General features: G+C 43.8%; 1 protein-coding gene across 2 annotated transcripts in view; it reads left to right on the top strand.

Annotated features, from left to right (window-relative positions):
• The window catches only part of DOK7 (docking protein 7), a 273,911-nt gene that overhangs the window by 234,364 nt on the left and 20,927 nt on the right, over positions 1 to 18,620 (top strand). For both annotated transcript variants that reach the window (XM_029591901.1, XM_029591893.1), the window contains 2 exons: positions 2,778 to 2,843; positions 9,034 to 9,123. In XM_029591901.1, the coding sequence (XP_029447761.1) occupies positions 2,778 to 2,843; positions 9,034 to 9,123 (156 nt within the window). The remainder of the gene's footprint in view (positions 1 to 2,777; positions 2,844 to 9,033; positions 9,124 to 18,620) is intronic.

Raw genomic sequence — 18,620 nt, 5'->3', positions numbered from 1 at the left:
TTGAAGAGCAATTATGTAAATAGGCTTTCAGTCCTCCACCCAGCCCATGCATTCCTGAACTTAAAAGGGCTTGAGAGGAGGGGGGAGATAATTAATTACTTGCCAACAGTAAAGGGAAAGACTTTGATGGCCTCAAACTTTAACAGGTCTAGCTCAAGGTCAGTGTTCAAGTTATCCCCCTTCAAGGCACAGGGACTGGCAGTGATTCAAATTCTCCCAGGCCTTCTACCTCCTGCACCTTTAAGGGGCTGACTCAGATGGGACATGACCCTGCTGTTAAGGGTGGAGCCCTGAACAAAAAATGAGGGGGAGAAGGCCCCCCAAGGTCTACCTGTGGCTAAGCTACTGTTGCAAGGCATAACTGAAATAAATTACTCACATTGATAAATGCATAAATATGTTAGTTGAATATTTCTCCAGCTTGTGACTATAAGCCCTACCCTTCTTCTTTGTGAGGTTTATGGCATCACATTCACAATTTAGACAGCGATCACAGGAAGGATTGTGCAATATTTTAAATCCAGTGTGTTGTATTTGAGGCAGGATCTGAGCAATTACTAGGAGACGTCATATTTATAAATCTGATTAAATTTTGAGCGAGATTGGGGGGGGGGGGAATTAGATCCAAGGAAATATGGCCTATTAGGTCTTTTGACAATGGTCTACATAGGGAACTCATTAATAAACTAGGCAGCTTGGCATTGGTTCTAAGGTAATAAACCATGTTAGAATCTAAATAAGTGATGGCCAACAGAGCGTGGTGTAAAATGAAATTCTGATGAGAAGAGACTGACCAGTAGGATAGCAGAGGGATGAGTACTGGGGTTCATTTAATATATAATTTTATTAATAACTAGCGGTACCCGGCCACGTGTTGCAGTGGCAGAGTCAGGTTATTTACCCTCCCTCCCCCTTCCCCTTGCTCATTTACCTCAGTCACTCATCCTCCTCCCCCTTGGTTACTCACCCCCCCTTCCCTCCCCTGTCCCCACTCCAACTTTCTCCCCTCAGACTCACCTCTCCCCTCATTCTCCCTCTCCTGACACCCACCTCATTCTCCCTCTCCTGACACCCACCTCATTCTCCCTCCCTTCACTGTCACCTCCCCCCGCCTACTGCCTACCCTTCAGATCAGAAAACCTTTGTCTTTCTATTTCTGTGGGAACCCCCCACCCCAAACCCCCCCCCCCCAATCCCAACCCTTTAAATCAAATAATAACCCCCCACCCTCCTGCCCCCTCCCAAGACCTGGGAAATTAAAATTGTTGGTGCTACATGTGGTCTGTCCCTGGGCGTCTGTGCGCATTATGTAGCCAAATAGGGGAGTGCCTAACCAAATTTGCACTTCCAAATTTGTTTTGTCGTCTGGGGAGGGCTATTTTGGTGCGTTCCCGAGATCGTGCAAGCTTAGTGTATGTATTTGTGTGTGAACCTCCCCCTTCCCCCAAAAAACAACCCTATGAGAAAAATTCTCTTAAACTAACCACCCCACACTCTCCTGCCCCACCCCAGCCATGCGAAAAACAGTAGCCCACCCCCCTGCCCCCCCAGAGTTGCTGAATGAATGAAACCTGCCCCCCCCTTGTGACCCCTCCCCAAGATGTTTGCAATAAATTCATTACTACCCCCCACCCTCCAGACCCCCCCGAGACCTGATAAAAATGTCAGTCGGTGGAGCGGGCGTTCAGGAGCGATGTATTGGTGTTGGTCCGTCGGCTGCGAGCACTGAAACGGGTTCCGACGGCCCTTTGCCCTTACTATGTCAGTGGGGTGGAGCAATGGCAGCGGTGGGTCCTCTGACATAGTAAGGGCAAAGGTCCACCGGCTGCCAGCCCTGAAAATGGCGCCGAGGGGCCCTCGCCCTTACTATGTCACATGGGCGACTGCCGCCATTGGTGTCCCCGAGTGGCATAGTAAGGGAAAGGGCCGTCAGTGCCATGTTGATTGCTAGCAGCCGACGGCCGTAGTGCAGGAGATGAGTCCCGGACAAGTCCTGGCCCCCCCGTTGGAGCCTCCCGGACTTCTGTCAGGTTTTGTGTGTGTTGTGAGGGCCTGGGAAATAAATCAATTTGGCATGTGTGTGGGGGGTGTGAGGAGGGTGGTGGGTGTATTTTATCTGTAAAGGAAATAGTTATCTTCCAGCAAAAAAAGTGTGTGAATGTGTTAAAATGGAAGTGAAACGTGGACCTGGACTGGCGAAATGATTAGTGTAGCGTGTGTTAGTGTAAGGTGTAACAGATGGCGCTTACGTCCAGCAGATGTCGCTGTTTTCTGGAAAAAATTTTTAAACCTATTTTACCTGTCACAGGTGTGACATATCTGTAATGTAAGTACAGAAGAACCTTCCTGTATGCGAAATGAAGGTTGTGTCCAAATTTGAAAGCAATCGGTTCTGTGGTTTCTGAGATTAGCGATTTTGTCCAAACTATTTAACATTTTTATTTATATAGATATTGTAGAGGTGGTAAAATAGTATGTCTTTATGAAAATGACATATGATGAAGCTTATGTACAAAATATCATTGGATAATTCTTATGTTGGTTGAATTAAAGGTGTCAGTACCTGCAAAGAATTCATTTTTCTCCAGGACCAACATGGCTACTATTACTCTTCACTGACATTGACACTAAGATTTGCAAAAGGGTTTATATTTTAAGCAGTTACTGGAAATGTATGGTCCTCGATAGCTAACTGAGAGAAAAAAAGACACTTTAAAAAATGTTAATATCATTTCTTATTCAGTTTTTTGTAACCTTTTTGGTATTTTTTTAAATAGGTGCTTTGTCTGGCTTGGTAGCTTCCGGACCTCTTAAAGCATACAAAGGACAAACATTGCATACTGGTAAGTACTCAGATCTATAAGACTCATATTATTTGCATGTGACATCTTTTCTGACTTTATTACAATATTTTTGTGGTCAAGTCTACGACTTTTCAAAAGCCCTGTCCTTACAACTTGTGCATAGCGTTAATAGGATTCCATGATTTGGCTGAGAAAACTCCCATGAGGAGTCATCTGATGTTGTCTTGCTAGAGCACAAAACATGATTAATGCTGCAAGGCAGAACAAGTAAGCGTAATACCTAAAAAGAAAAATTCTGTTAAAAACAATTAAGATTGGGACTATGCCCAGAAGAGGGCTGTCTGCTAGAGATGTGAATCGTGTCCTCGATCGTCTTAACGATCGATTTCGTCTGGGAGGGGGAGGGAATCGTATCGTCGCCGTTTGGGTGTTTAGAGTATCGTTAAAATCGTTAAAATCATGAACCGGCACACTAAAACCCCCTAAAACCCACCCCCGACCCTTTAAATTAAATCCCCCACCCTCCCCAAATGCCTTAAATTACCTGGGGGTCCAGCGGCACACTAAAACCCCCTAAAACCCACCCCCGGCACACTAAAACCCACCCCGACCCTTTAAATTAAATCCCCCACCCCAAATGCCTTAAATTACCTGGGGGGTCCGTAGCGGCGGTCCGTAGCTTAAATTACCCCCGGGTCCGTAGCTAAATCGGGGGAAGGGGGAGAGCAGGAAATCCGGCACACTAAATCGTGGTGTCTTCAGCCGGCGCCATTTTGCAAAATGGCCGCCGCAAAATGGCAGCGGCCATAGACCAATACGATTCGACGCAGGAGGTCGTTCTGGACCCCCGCTGGACTTTTGACAAGTCTTGTGGGGGTCAGGAGGCCCCCCCCAAGCTGGCCAAAAGTTCCTGGGGGTCCAGCGGGGGCCCTGGAGCGATCTCCTGCCGCGAATCGTTTCCGTACGGAAAATGGCGCCGGCAGGAGATCGACTGCAGGAGGTCGTTCAGCGAGGGTTCCGACCCCCGCTGAACGACCTCCTGCAGTCGATCTCCTGCCGGCGCCATTTTCCGTACGGAAACGATTCGCGGCAGGAGATCGCTCCAGGGCCCGGGGTGGGTTTTAGTGTGCCGGGGGTGGGTTTTAGGGGGTTTTACTGTACCGCTGGACCCCCAGGTAATTTAAGGCATTTGGGGGGGGGTTCGGGAGGGTGGGGGATTTAATTTAAAGGGTCGGGGGTGGGTTTTAGGGGGTTTTAGTGTGCCGGTTTTCCTGCCCTCCCCCATCCCCCGATTTACGATTTTTTGACGATAAATCGGGGGAATTGGTATTGTATCGTGGCCCTAACGATTTTTGACGATTTAAAATATATCAGACGATATTTTAAATCATCAAAAAACGATTCACATCCCTACTGTCTGCAGTCTTCAATTTCTAGCTTCAGCTGTGAGATTCAGAGTTAATTTTGTAGATGAATAGTTAGCCTGGTTCATAGTAATAAAGCTACACACATGTAGACCTAAGGCATAAGGCTTTGTTTTTGGAAATGGGCATAGTGAATATTTTTCAAGTACAAAGCCTGCAATGGAAAACACAACAGAAACATAGGTTGATTTCAGATATAAATTATCAGCTTCAAAATATGGAAAAAGTTGTGGTTTTTCTCCATCGTTGTTCTAAGTTTTCAAAACAATCTGTGGCATGCATTTTCCTTAGAAAATGTTTCACAAAATAAGGAAGGTGGTCAAAATATAACTTCCTATGTTGGGATTACATAAGGAACCTTAAAATCTGATATGTATAAAGTGGAATACTTAGCAGGCTAGCACTTTACTAATTAATTTTTAAGTTAATTTTTTTCTATTTTGTATTTTTTAAAATGTTATATTAATTTTTTTCTAAAATCTCAAATACATTTAGCAATATGTTTATATATATATATATATATATATATAGTCTTTAATCTGTATGATAATTCTATTTTTAGTTTAATAAACGTTGAAAACAAATTAAATGTTTGTTGTCATTTCTTTACTCTTCGGAATTTTTTATCCAGTTCCATTGCGACTGTATGTAGAAAATAAGTATACAGTTCTGCAGACATGCTTCCAAGCCTAGGTGTTTATCGTAGTTGCTTACTTTTTTGGGATCTGTTCAAGATTTTAAAAAGATGCACTTTATAGATTAATGCATTCAATTGGCTGCTAAAACTGTGTAACTTGGTCAATTATGCTTGAGTAAACAGGATCTGGAATGTTTCTGCTTAAACATAAGTGCTTTTCACTGCATAAGTAGATTACCTGCAATAGCAAATGGCAAAAGAATATGATACAGGTTATTTAAAAATCTGCTTTTAAATAACCTGCATCACTAGATGCATCATTACAACACTGTCTGCATAAATTGTTTGCATAAACCAAGCATTAAAACCTGCTGTACATCATGAGAGCTCAGCATAGACCTTTCTGGCAATAACAAGGGGATCATTTAATTGGATCCCAATATAGAATTAGTTACTATTTAAAAAACAAAAGATCTTTGGATTACTTCTAGAATAAAAAATCTGACTGTTGGATAAAACCGTTATGGATGTGCAGTGGTAAAAAATTCATTTTGTTTTTTGGTTCGTTTTTAGGAAGGTTTTTTCCCCATGAATTTCGATTTGTTTAATGTTTGATTTGTTTCTTTCATTTAAAAAATACAAATCAAACATTAAAAAAATTTAAAAGTAAATGGGGCCTCCCAAGGCCATCGCTTTCACCCAGAAAATGCTGGAGCCAGGATTCCAACCAGCCCCCACTTACCCAATCTGGTGGGGATCTGCTGATGAGGCCTAGGCCCAGGCTGATGCCACATCCTTCTAGCTTGCCATGACCTCGGCCTAGGCTGTATGCAAGAACGAGGCTTGGAGGCTGTGTCCCAACACCTGGGCCTCGGCCTAGGCCAGAGACCAGGCCCTGGCCCAATGCTGGGGCCCAGTCCAGAGGCCGGGTCCAAATGCCTGGGCCTCAGCATAGCCAAGGTCTGGGCCCAGGCCTGATCTCATTGTCCGTCCGGAGACTGAATCCCGACACCTCGGGCTGGTCCCAGGCCCGATGCTGTGGCCTGGCCCAGAGGCTGGGACCTGATGCCTGGGCCTTAGCCTAGGCTAAGGCTCAGGTCCAGAACCTAGGACTTGGAGCTCCAATGGACACCTTTTCTTTCTTCTTCTGTATTCTTGAACTGACGCTGTGCACTGGGATCACTCTGGAGTTAATTAACTCTGGCGCATCTTCCCCAGCATTCAGCACCATTTTGATATATGGCAGCTAATTAACTCTGGTGTAACCCCCAGCAAACGGCATCAGTTCTCGAACACAATGAAGTTCAAAGGGCTGGAACTTGGGTCTAGGTATCGGGACCCGGCCTCTGGACTGGGCCCTGGTGACAGGCCTGGGCCTGGGCCAAGGCCCAGGCATCAGGATCCTGCCTCTGGAATGGGTTCTGGCATTGGGTCTGGACCTGGATCGAGGCACCATTGTCGGGACTCAGACTGGCTGCAGCTATGGATACCAATAGATCAGGTAACTATGGAAAAATTTTTCAGGGAGCCCTGCCCTTGCTTGGGTCTCAGCCAAGGCCCTGTTGTTAGCCCAAGCCTAAGCTGAGACCCCAGCATCACTCGGCTTATGCCCTAGGCGAGGCCCTGGCTTCAAGCCTAGGCATAGGCCCAACCAGTAGTTTTAACTGAATTAAACAAATATTATTTGTTTAATTCTAGGAGGGGACCCTCAATTCATTTCAGTCACCCTGAATGAAACAAACTGACCCTTTTTCATTGTGTTTTGCAAATTTGGTTAAAATGAATGCATATCTCTAAAAATTGGACAGTAATCTCTTTTGCTTTTTCTTTGACTGTGGTCTAAACAAGAACAATGTGATAGCATAGTTTTAGTTCCAATGAAACCAGAGAGCTAATAAACTAGCTTCTTATTTGAAAACAATTGAAGATTTAAAGGCTAATTTTCCAAAAGTTTTTGTGTGTAAAATATGCATGTAAATAGCATGTGTATATACAATTTTGAAAACATTGTAGTTGTGTACTTGTAGTGTCATGCATAAATGTTGCTAGGGAAAACAGGGGGAGTATAGGGGAGTTCCTGGGTAGAGCTCAGAAGATGCACACAAGTTACTATTTTGTACGTGGAATACGCACATACATTTCCAAACTTATCTATACGCCTACTAATTAAGTAATGGAACTTAAATTGTACTTGTTTTTTGTCTGCAGTTTTTGGGTAGAAGGTTGGGGTTAAATACTGGGAGGTCAGGGAGAAATGCTGGAGGACCTGAGAGAACTGGTGGAGGCGTTGGCGAATTGGTGATCGAAAGTATGCATCCAAGAAAGTATTTTCAGAAGCAGAGTATGAGCCTTTATAAAATACATTCCTAGGTGTATAACTCAGGGTTATTACATGCACATGTTATAATTATTACACTCTTAAAATATATTGTGATGGGTACTACATACTCTGGGAGAGGTTGGATGAAGAAACAGGAAGGAGAATCTGGGCAAGAAAGAAAACTGGGGAGGAACCTTCAGAGCCATGGAATCATCAGGTTAGAAGAATAACTCCCTCACTTAGAAGACTTGGGGAAGAGGGAGGTTCTGAGAACAGAGAGGGACTTCACAATCCTTACATCATCAAGGAGGAGGAGAAACCCAGGGAGAAAAGGAGTGGTGGCCTGAAGAAGAGGCCAGACAGGAACAGGAAGGATCCTTAATAGAGGCAGAGAGAGAAATGTGGATGATTTGGAGGTGGAGGTACTGGAGAATCCTGTGCCAGACCCAGAGCCAATGGATATGGGAGATGAATGGTGGAGACCCCCTCAAGGAGACCTGGATTACGAAAGGCATACAGGTTAGAGATCAGTAGAAGAAACTGCTGTGGGTGGTGGTAGCTGTAATTAGGCAAGCCAAAACTTAGTGCATAAGTTTCCCTCTACAAGCTACGGTGGGCACCCTGCAACAACTCACAGTGATGAGAAAGGAAAGAAAAGTGAAGGGATTTAATCTGGAACTGTGAGGGGAGGGGCGACGTGAGATCCCTGATGGGGAGACCCGCCCCCACGATGTCACTGATGACAGCAAAGGACAGTTAAACGGCGCCAGAACACCGGGCGCCGGCGCACAGGGAGGCCACCACCACCACCGGGCACTCTGCTACAACTCACAGTGATGAGAAAGGAAAGAAAAGTGAAGGGATTTAATCTGGAACTGTGAGTGGAGGGGCAACATGAGATCCCCAATCAGGAGACCCACTCCACGACGTCACTGATGACAGTGCAGGACAGTTAAACGGCACCAGAACACCAGGTGTCGCGCGCCGAAGGGGCGCGACAAAGGGGCACTCCCCTTTGTGCACCCCTTCGTGAAACCCGTAGTGTTAACCATCTCCATGTTCTTTTTATATCCCTTGTTAACAATTTCCATATTATAAATGTTCAATGTATTAGACAAAGGAAACACCTGATTTCCTGCATTTTTGTTTGAATGTAAACTGATGTGATATGTAAAATCGAACACCGGTATATAAAAATAAATAAATAGACATTTCTGGTCTCTGCTATAATGTTTGGAGAGAGAGAAAGAGAGAGAGAGAGAGATACTATCTACAAGGTCCTGCTAGTAGTGAAGTATTTATATCTCTATAGGAGGGCCATCTAATAGGTCGAGGTGAGGTGTTGGTGGTGGTTTAGTGGACAGTTTCACATGTAGAGTGAGATGTACGAACAGCATAGTACACTTTGATGGTACCACAAGCTAGGGTGAGATAACATAGTACAAAATTTAATCTTTATGAGACTTTCCTCACAGATGCCTGGTAATAGTTTTAAGACTTGTACTTCATCCATAGCAGATATAAATTTGCACTGAAATATACCTGGGCGCATGCTCAGGCTCATAGCTACATGCACACATATCTCTTAGCCCATGCCCTCCCGCATTCCACCCCTTTTTTCCCTGATTTGAGATATTCGTATTTGTGATGCATGCGAGCGGCTTATAAAATTGAGTGGGCACGCACATATATAAGATGTGTGCATATCTCACGATTTTTGGTGCGTGCCCAGGTTTTAAAATTTACCTTTTAGTGTGTATTAAGGAGCTGAAAAGAATATAACAACATATTTTGGTGCTAGTACTATAATTAACTATAATTTGATAAGATATCTTTGCCTTTTTTTAGATTCAAAGGGAAGTTCTGAGGCCTTAGTTCCATCAGCCGAAGTCCTTAAAATGCCAGATCCTGGAGCTTCTGTAGATCCTGAAGAACTTGGTAAGTATGCTGAACTAAGACCAGAAGGGCCGTCGGCAGAAATATGTGAGAATTTATGCACCAGAAGCAAAATGTGCATAACTTGGAGTTCAAATCCTTGCAAGCTATTCACAAAAATATCACTCTTTGCCTTAAGTTTTCATGAAATATAAGGCAGCATTTTATTGATGACCGATTGATTTATACATGATTTGTCTACAAAATTTCCAAGAATTTACTATTTATTGTATGAAAACATAACACTTGGTGCTTTTGTGTAAAAAATGTGGGCAGGCTATGACTTTTTTTGTGAAACAAACCCTGTGGTGAAGGACATTGGAATAAAAAAATTTTGAAAGTGGCAATTTCTTACAAAACTATTTGCCAAACACAAAATGTATTTTTTGTACAACCTTAGCAGTAACATAAAATGCTCTGAAGGCTGGGGATCCTGTGGCTTCCATTTCACCACTCAGCTGTTTCCCAATGAGTGCACCTAGAGTGATAAATTTCATTAAAATCATGATAAAAAATCTTCAACTTATTATCAAAAGAGAAAAACAAGATCTCATTAAATATATTTACAGCACAGGAGCCATCAAATAAAAAAATATGATTGGTAGAAAAGAATATATAATTTATTCTCCCTTATGTTGAGTGATATATTTATTATACATATGCAATATATAATGTTGTATCATTCAAGGAGGCAACATATTGGGAGAGAATAAATTACAAAAGATAATTATCAATCTTCTAATTTGATCCTTTCTGTGAAACAAAGTCTATAAATCCAAGATGGTAGCTTTTAAACGGTTGTTTGTCAGTGATCTAATCTCCTAGGCCTGGTTTGAGAAAAGTACAACCATAAATTGAGTGATGTGTAGGAGGGGGTTCTCAGGAGCCCCTTATTAATTACAGCTGACCAGAGCTTTTGAATAAGAAATTGGGCATCTTCTTCTGTTAGTCCTGGGGGAATTCTGCGTTACTGTGGAGTGCAGAATTTGTGCATAATTCTTCCCCTGCGCAGAAATTCAAGTTTCTGCGCAGAATTTGGAGCCAATGCCCACTGTTCTGTGAGTGGACCCCATCCAGCTCGCAGCAAAGAAGAAGGCCCTGGCATACCGTGTTGTGGCAAACAGAAAGGAGGCCCCGGCATGCTGTGATTTGGTGAAGCATGCCGTGAGCAGTACAGGCCCTGGTGAGCCTGTGTGAAGTGGTTATTTGTGTGAGAGACTGAGGGGCTGTGTGTAGAAGTATGTGTTTAAGACTGCAAGCCGTGTGTGTGTGTGTGTGTGTGAGTGTGAGAAAGACTGCAAGCCGTGTGTGTGTGTGTGTGTGAGTGTGAGAAAGCATGAATGAGGGCATGTGTGAGCCAGAAAGAGGGAGTCTTTGTGAGGAGATTGTGAAGGAATGTGTATATGTGTGTGAGATTGGGAACTGGTGTGCGTGAAAAATGGAGTGTGTATATGTGAGTAAGTGGCAGTGCTTGTTTGTGAGAGAAGGAGCCTGTGTGAAGGTATTTGTGTGTATGTGTGAGAGGGAACCTGTGTATAAAGGTGTGTGTGTGTGAGAGAGAGAGGGAGCCAATGTGCAGGGGTGTGTGTGAAAGAGAGGTAGGTAGCCTGTGTGAGGGTGCATACATGAGAAAGAAAGGGAGCCTGTGTGAGGGTGTGTGTGTGTGAGAGAGAAAGGGAGCCTGTATGAGGGGGTACGTATGTGCATGAGAGAGAGGGAGCCTGTGTGTAGGGATATGTGTGTGTGAGAGAGAGCCAATGTGCAGGGGTGTGTGTATGAGAGAGAGGTAGCCTGTGTGAGGGTGTATGCATGAGAGAGAAAGGGAGCCTGTGTGAGGATGTGTGTGTGTGTGTGAGAGAGAGGGAGCCAATGTGCAGGGGTGTGTGTAAGAGAGAGATAGGTAGCCTGTGTGAGGGTGCATACATGAGAAAGAAAGGGAGCCTGTGTGAGGGTGTGTGTGTGTGAGAGAGAAAGGGAGCCTGTATGAGGGGGTACATATGTGCATGAGAGAGAGGGAGCCTGTGTGTAGGGGTATGTGTGTGTGAGAGAGAGCCAATGTGCAGAGGTGTGTATATGAGAGAGAGAGATAGGTAGCCTGTGTGAGGATGTATGCATGAGAAAGGGAGCCTGTGTGAAGGGGGTGTGTGCGAGAGAGAAAGAGAGAGAGAGAGAGAGGAAGCCTGTATGAGAGGGTGTGTATATGCATGAGAGAGAGGGAACCTGTGAGTGTAAGAGAGCGGGACAGAAGGAGCCTGTGTGAGAGGCAGTACTGAGAGAGGGGCCAAACTCTAGGAGTGGATATAGAGTGAAAGGGGTTGAACCTAGCAGGGAAGGGGAGAGATAGTGGAGGGTGAAGAAGTTCGGGGACCTGAGAAGGCAAAGTGAAAGGAGTATGGCCAGGGGAGCAGGGAGAGAGGAAGGAAGGGAGGAAGGGACATTCTTACAATGTACTTCTAGGGAAATTCTGCTCAAAATTTTTAAAACTCTGCATCTTTAACTAATAATTGTTTTCTGTATTACATTTTAAATGAAAAACATAAAGATTGCCATGTATATTGTGTTATTTTGACCAATTTAAATTATGCAGAATTTTGCAGAATTTTCAGTTTTTGTGTGCAGAATTTTAAAATTGTGTAGGCAGAATTTTCATATTTTTTTGTGTGCATAATTCCCCCAGGAGTATTCTGTTTGGAATGAGCCCTTCTTGCAAACTCAACCTTTTTTTTGCAGGTGCTTAGACATTTTTTTTGTTTTTCCAACAAAATTTTAAAATTTGGAAGTTGTGGAATATAAATATTTTTAAATAAATAAAAAAAGGCTATTCCAGTGACTGGTATGGGTGATGTATTTTGTCCCACATCTGGAAAACTTTTCCCCTCCCTTATTGATAGATTAACAGAAGATTTCTTTCTGCTGATCAGCATCAGATTTTAAATGGGGATGCCCATAGGCAATGGGGAGGAGGGGTCCCCCAGAGATTATTGGAAGTGCCAGGCACCCAGAACCACTCCCCTTCCTCCCCCCAGCCAGATCTTTCCCTCTTCTTGTGCTCCCGCCCTCACCTCGGAGTTGTTTGTAACGCTATTTCTTATAGGGCAGCTCTGATCCCCCAGGAGTAATTTCAAAAAGAAGATTCAGCGCAGGCCCTGTGAGCCCTAAGAACATAAGAACATAAGAAAATGCCATACTGGGTCAGACCAAGGGTCCATCAAGCCCAGCATCCTGTTTCCAACAGTGGCCAATCCAGGCCATAAGAACCTGGCAAGTACCCAAAAACTAAGTCTATTCCGTGTAACCATTGCTAATGGCAGTGGCTATTCTCTAAGTGAACTTAATAGCAGGTAATGGACTTCTCCTCCAAGAACTTATCCAATCCTTTTTTAAACACAGCTATACTAACTGCACTAACCACATTCTCTGGCAACAAATTCCAGAGTTTAATTGTGCGTTGAGTAAAAAAGAACTTTCTCTGATTAGTTTTAAATGTGCCCCATGCTAACTTCATGGAGTGCCCCCTAGTCTTTCTACTATCCGAAAGAGTAAATAATCGATTCACATCTACCCGTTCTAGACCTCTCATGATTTTAAACACCTCTATCATATCCCCCTCAGTCGTCTCTTCTCCAAGCTGAAAAGTCCTAACCTCTTTAGTCTTTCCTCATAAGGGAGTTGTTCCATTCCCCTTATCATTTTGGTAGCCCTTCTCTGTACCTTCTCCATTGCAATTATATCTTTTTTGAGATGCGGCGACCAGAATTGTACACAGTATTCAAGGTGCGGTCTCACCATGGAGCGATAAAGAGGCATTATGACATTTTCTGTTTTATTCACCATTCCTTTTCTAATAATTCCCAACATTCTGCTCGCTCCCTTGACTGTGCACTAACAGGTCCTGCAGCAGCCTCACCCTTTGCATGGATTTCCATGAAAGCCCATGTGGAAGAATAGGGGGGGGGTCATCGCAGGGCCTGACAGGATGCAACAACCTGCTGAATTTATTTTGTTGGAATTGCCCCTGCTGTGGGATCGGCACCCGAATAGCAATTCCAGATGGCAGCATGAACACTCTGATGCCTATGAAAGCCTGGTGCAAGAGGCAGTTTCCTATTTTGCCTATGCCTAAATCTAGGTCTGGTGCTAATTAATATGTAGTAGCAACAATATAACCATATTTATTATGGTTAATAAGCACTGATGTCTTTCTGATAAAGAATTTGCTCTGAACTGAGACGCTAGTCAGTATCTAAGAATAAAGTTGCTGCTGCTAGATGCAAAGTTTGATTTTTTTTTTTTTAAATAGGAAATGATTTTGAGAATAATCAGTATTGCAATGCTCTTTGTATTTTGCTCTGCTTAGAATTGCTGTTTATTATACGTCTGTAATACAAGATGCCCGTGGATCTGCACTGATGAACACAGTAGCTGTTTTAAAAACAATGGCGAGGTGTAGGACACTTATTTTGCAGCAGCTCTGTCCCCAGGCTAGAAGCAATGTGCTCAAACATCCATAACCATCTGCAAACTATCTTGACTTTTCTGTGGTAATCTTGGCTACTGGTTTATTAATCATTCTTCCCTTTCAATGTACTAGGCAGTTTCTTACTCTGTAGGTGGAGGGAGGGGGGATGTGAAGGGTTAGTGGGCTTTCCCAAGATGCTTCTGCTTTTATGCTGTTGCTGTTGTTGTGGCTGTGCAATATTTGGTTGAAGGCTGTGCGTTGGATTTGATCAGACAAGCACATTTCTAGCTACTCGGGAAGAAGGGGAGGTTGGGGACTGAAAATATATAAAATTGAAGTCTTATGTGTTACATGACTGTTTCATATGCTTGGCTTGACATACATTAGAAGCCAACTTATGTTAAGCATCTGTTACTTTTTCCTGTTTCCTTAATAAACAGTTTAAACATAAAACCAAGGGCACAGGGGATAGTTGCTTATTTTAAAGAGACTCTTCAACCTAGTTGACTTAAAAAAATCATTTTTGTTTCTTACTCTTCTATTTCATTTGACTCCCCCCCCCCCATCCTGTCTCCCCTCTTCCTCCCTTGTTCTGTAACCTGGTGGCTACCCCTGATCCCAGCTGACACTGGTCTTTCTGGTCTGATCCCAGCCCTGGTTTCAGCTGCTCTTTCATGCCCCTCCTCCCTGCCCCAGCGGCCACTTTTCCTTCCCACGTAGGATTGCAGCTGTTCCTCTCCATGCCAATGGATGTTGTTCTTTCCTGCTTGGAGTCACAGCTGTTCTTTTGGCCCATGGCTGTTGCAATTCCTCCTTGCTCCAGTCCCCAGCATTGCTCCCAACATGAGGCCACTGCTCCTCCCTACCCTGGTGGCGGCTCTTCCATTCAGCTTGGGAAAACACAGCTTCTCCCCCTCCATAACCCAGGTTCCTCCATCTAGCAATAGGTCCTATGCATCAAATTTTAGGAACCCAAGCACAGGGATGGATTTTGTAGATGTCACAGCTAGGCACTGATCCACTGCCAGTACCTACCCTTCCATCTCCCCCGCCTCCCCCAAGGTAAACTTCCAAGCTCCGCGCTACCCTCCTCTCTGAGACCTCAACTCTAGCACCATGATCATCACAGTGCAGTGAATGTGGGACCAAGTCCTGTGTTTACAGGCCCCGCCCCATGCATGGAAGCCCAGGGGGATGGGGTGAGACCTGTGAGCACAAGCTTAGTTCCTGTACTCACTGCCTTGTAAGGATTGTGTCACTGGAGTTGAGGTTTGAGAAGAAGGGTCAGTAGTGATAACAGTGGGAGGGGTGCCTTCGGAGGCCTGGGTAGGATTGTAGGGCAGTATAGGCAGTGAATTTTCCACCCCAAAAATTTTGCCGCTCTAAGTAAAACCTAGTAGGTCTGTCTGTAAATTCAGGCCAAGGCAGGTGACCTGCTGCCCGGGGTTTTTTTTTCCAATTCTGAGAGTAACATATAGGAAATATTTCTTCACAGAAAGGATGATAAATATATGAAATAGCCTTCTAAAGGAGGTGTTGGAGGCCAAAGAAGTAATGGAATTCATTGCTGTATGCCCTTGATGAGCACTTCAGTATAGCAAACTTTTAGTGTCAACTAAGCTGGAGTGCTCTTAAAGATCACATTACTAACAGAAGAGATTTTGGTTGCCTACATGTGTCTGTTTAGGATTAAAGCCAATTTTTGTATATTCACTTTCTGCACAGTAAAATACATTAGGAAACTTATGATTCTTTCAGGAGTGGACATTATTAGACAGCATTATCCTAATGTTTGATGACAGAAGTTTCTGGAATATTTTTCATGCATTTTGTTCCAGTACTTATCACAGGAATGTCAATGAAGAATCCCATTTTCTGACCTTCAGTTTTGGTCAATAAATCAAATTTTTGCTGAGTGATATGTGTGCCTGAGTCTGAGGCCAACATGGAGCCTGTGATTTACCCAGAGTCCTCTGCTGCCTTGGCCTGTTTGCAGTTCTGGCCATGTGAACTGTAAATGCATTATTGAGCCTGACCTGGAGAAATTACAGGAGACATCTGGACAGCAGCCGGAGCTGTCTAAAACTTGTAATGGATAGTCATAGGGTCACAATGAGCAGAAGGAAAAGGTCAGAATCTCAGGCTAATATTCCAACTACAATAGCACCTGTAAAAACAGCTTATGTCTTGGAGATCTCTCTATGGGTGAAAAAATGACAGTACAAGGACTAATGGAAGATTAATATGACCACCAGGCAATTAGGCCCCAATTTGGGAAAGGGATTGGGGTAATATAGGTCTAATATATCTTGTTTTGACATGAGAAACTGTGTATGTGATACTCTCATAGGATCATGCAATTTAGGGATTGAGACTGTCTATGCTATCTATAAAAAGAAGACTTTATTAATGTATAGAGAGAAACACAGAGGGCCAGATTTTCTAACCTACTCGCGGGCGTAGATTTGTGCACACAACCCGGTGTGCACACATCTATGCCTGATTTTATAACATGCGCGCGCAGCCGCGCGCATGTTATAAAATCCAGGGTCGGCGTGCGCAAGGGGCTGCACACTTGTGCACCTTGCATGCGCCGAGCCCTAGGGGAACCCCGATGGCTTTCTCTGTTCCCTCCGAGGCTGCTCAGAAATCGAAGAGGCCTCGGAGGGAACTTTCCTTCCGCACCCCCCCCCCACCCCTATCTAACCCACCCCCCAGCTCTATCTAAACCCCCCCTAACCTTTATGATTGAAGTTGCGCCTGCCTCCGGGCAAGCGTAGGTTGCGCGCGCCGGCCAAGTGCCAGCACATGATTCCCCAGCCTAGCAGCCCCCTCCCTGGACCGGCCCCGCCCCTTTTTTCATGCCCTGGGACATACACGCATCCCAGGGCTTGCGCATGTCACCGAGCCTATGCAAAACAGGTTCGGCACGCACAGGAGTGGGTTTTCGGGGTTACGCGTGTAATATATGCACGTAACCCTTTGAAAATCCGCCCCAGAGAGTAGTGCTTCTCTTGAGGATCTGGTCAGAGAAGTCCTGCCCTTTTGTTCCTCCCAAGGGTACCTGTAATGATTATTAATATACAATAAAAAAAATTGATTTTTGTTTCTCCAAAATTTTGGTGTGGTATCCTTGTGTCCATGGAGAAGCACCTAAAGTGTGATTTAGCGCTTAACATGAGTGACTATTGCCAAGCTGCACTTTTACCAAGAAAGAATCGAGGACTTATAGAAATTGGTCAGTTACTCCAACTAGACTAAACAATGTTAGAAAACAAATCATTTCTTCCCATTAATCAATTTTATATATTTTAAAGATTTATTATATGCAACAATCTAACATTCTAGGCAGGGAACATCCAAAAACATTTCATGAAATCATCACATAAAACAAACAAATTAAAAATAAAATTCAGTTTAGTGAAGTATTTTATGATATGTGAGGAGAGGTTTTTCTATTTCAGGTGATGGATTGATAAGTCAAGCTGTGCAAACAGTTTGAAGTCAAGCATGAGCCTGGCAGATAACTTGACTTCAACAGAAATTCTAGATTTTTACTAGATCTACCAGAAAAATCTTTTGGACTCTTTTTAGCAGATCTGAGATATATCTGCTAAAGAATAGCTGAAATACAGCACAGCTCTACTGATCCAAATAAATGTGATTCAGATTGTTTGCAGATCAAAAGTGAATTATGATGCAAGCATGATTTTATTTTTGTTAACTTTGCTCAAACTAATGTGTTGACCCTTCAAAAAATTTCCCAGGGTTCATCAAAGTGTTTTACAAACCTCTTTTGAAGAAGTTCACCAATCTCTGCCGCTAAGGTCATTATATTTCAAGGGGCCAATTCAAACCTTTGTTGCTGGTATATTATGAATTCCTTTTGTAGAGATTTACATAGCAATAGTCCTTATCTGCTAACATATTTTATATCTTTTGAGGTACCATAGACTTTCAGTTAAGAAATGAAGGGAAAATCAGAGCTTTACTGCTAAGGATCTTCTTCTGTCCTTATCCCAGGCTTTCTTCAGTTCTGTTACTATTTTTCTCTCTGCCACCACTCCTGTTTCATGTGTCCACCACTCTTTCTGTGAAGAAATCTTTTCTGGAGGCTACTCCTGAATCTATTCCCTCTGAGCCTCATAGCATTACCTCTTGTTCTAGAACCTCCTTTCCATGGAAAAAGGTTTTGCTTCTTGGACCTGATTTATACCTCTGAGGCATCTGAAAGTCTCTGTCATAAGCCGCCCTCCAGGGCATACATATTTAGGTCCTTAGGTCTCATCACAGAGGTTTGGACGCAGACCCTGCACAATTATGGTAGCTCTTTCCTGATAGTTCTTTCCTTGCTAGGCAAAGCAGATTGAATGATTGGGTTAGACCACCAAGCCTTTTCCAGGTGCACATTTTTGGTTTGAGTTGGGAGTTTGCCCCTGCTCCTTTGTACTTCCAGTTGAATTGGAACCAGGGCCGGGATCATGTGCCTCGAACCTTCATTCACAATTACCCAGGAATCCCCCCACCCAGTCTTATACTCCCCATCCCCTAAATGCCTAGTCTAGCCATTGCAGTGACATTTCTGGGATGGGCATCATGCACAGGGGTCCATCCAAAAGCCCGTAGTCATGCGTCCTGCATCTGGCTATCAGCCATAAGCCATGACCATTATTCCCTTCCTGGGACTGTGACTGCTCCCTTCTCAGCATCTTCAGACTCAGCGGATAAGGGAGGTGAAAGACTCCATTTGAGGATCAAACCTGAGACCTTCTGCAAGGCAGTGTGCTTGGGATGTGCACAGATATTGGTTTTTGCTTCATTTTGGAGGGTTTTCTTCTTTTTTTAATGAATCCCTCTCCCTAAAAATGTTTAGAAACAAAACAAAAGGAAAACCAATGGTCCAAAAAAAGTCACCGCAGCTTTAAAAAAATCCAGTATACGTGGCTGTTTCATATGGTTGAAACATCCCTTGTTGCGCACTCTGGGTTGGGCCAACCAGCAACATTGTACATTTTTGCTGTACAAATTGGCACCAGCCAGG

Source organism: Rhinatrema bivittatum, chromosome 1, assembly GCF_901001135.1.
Source record: "Rhinatrema bivittatum chromosome 1, aRhiBiv1.1, whole genome shotgun sequence".
Classification (NCBI taxonomy): domain Eukaryota; kingdom Metazoa; phylum Chordata; class Amphibia; order Gymnophiona; family Rhinatrematidae; genus Rhinatrema; species Rhinatrema bivittatum.
Note: the sequence above shows the minus strand (reverse complement) of the source record. Positions and strands in the feature narration are given on the sequence as shown.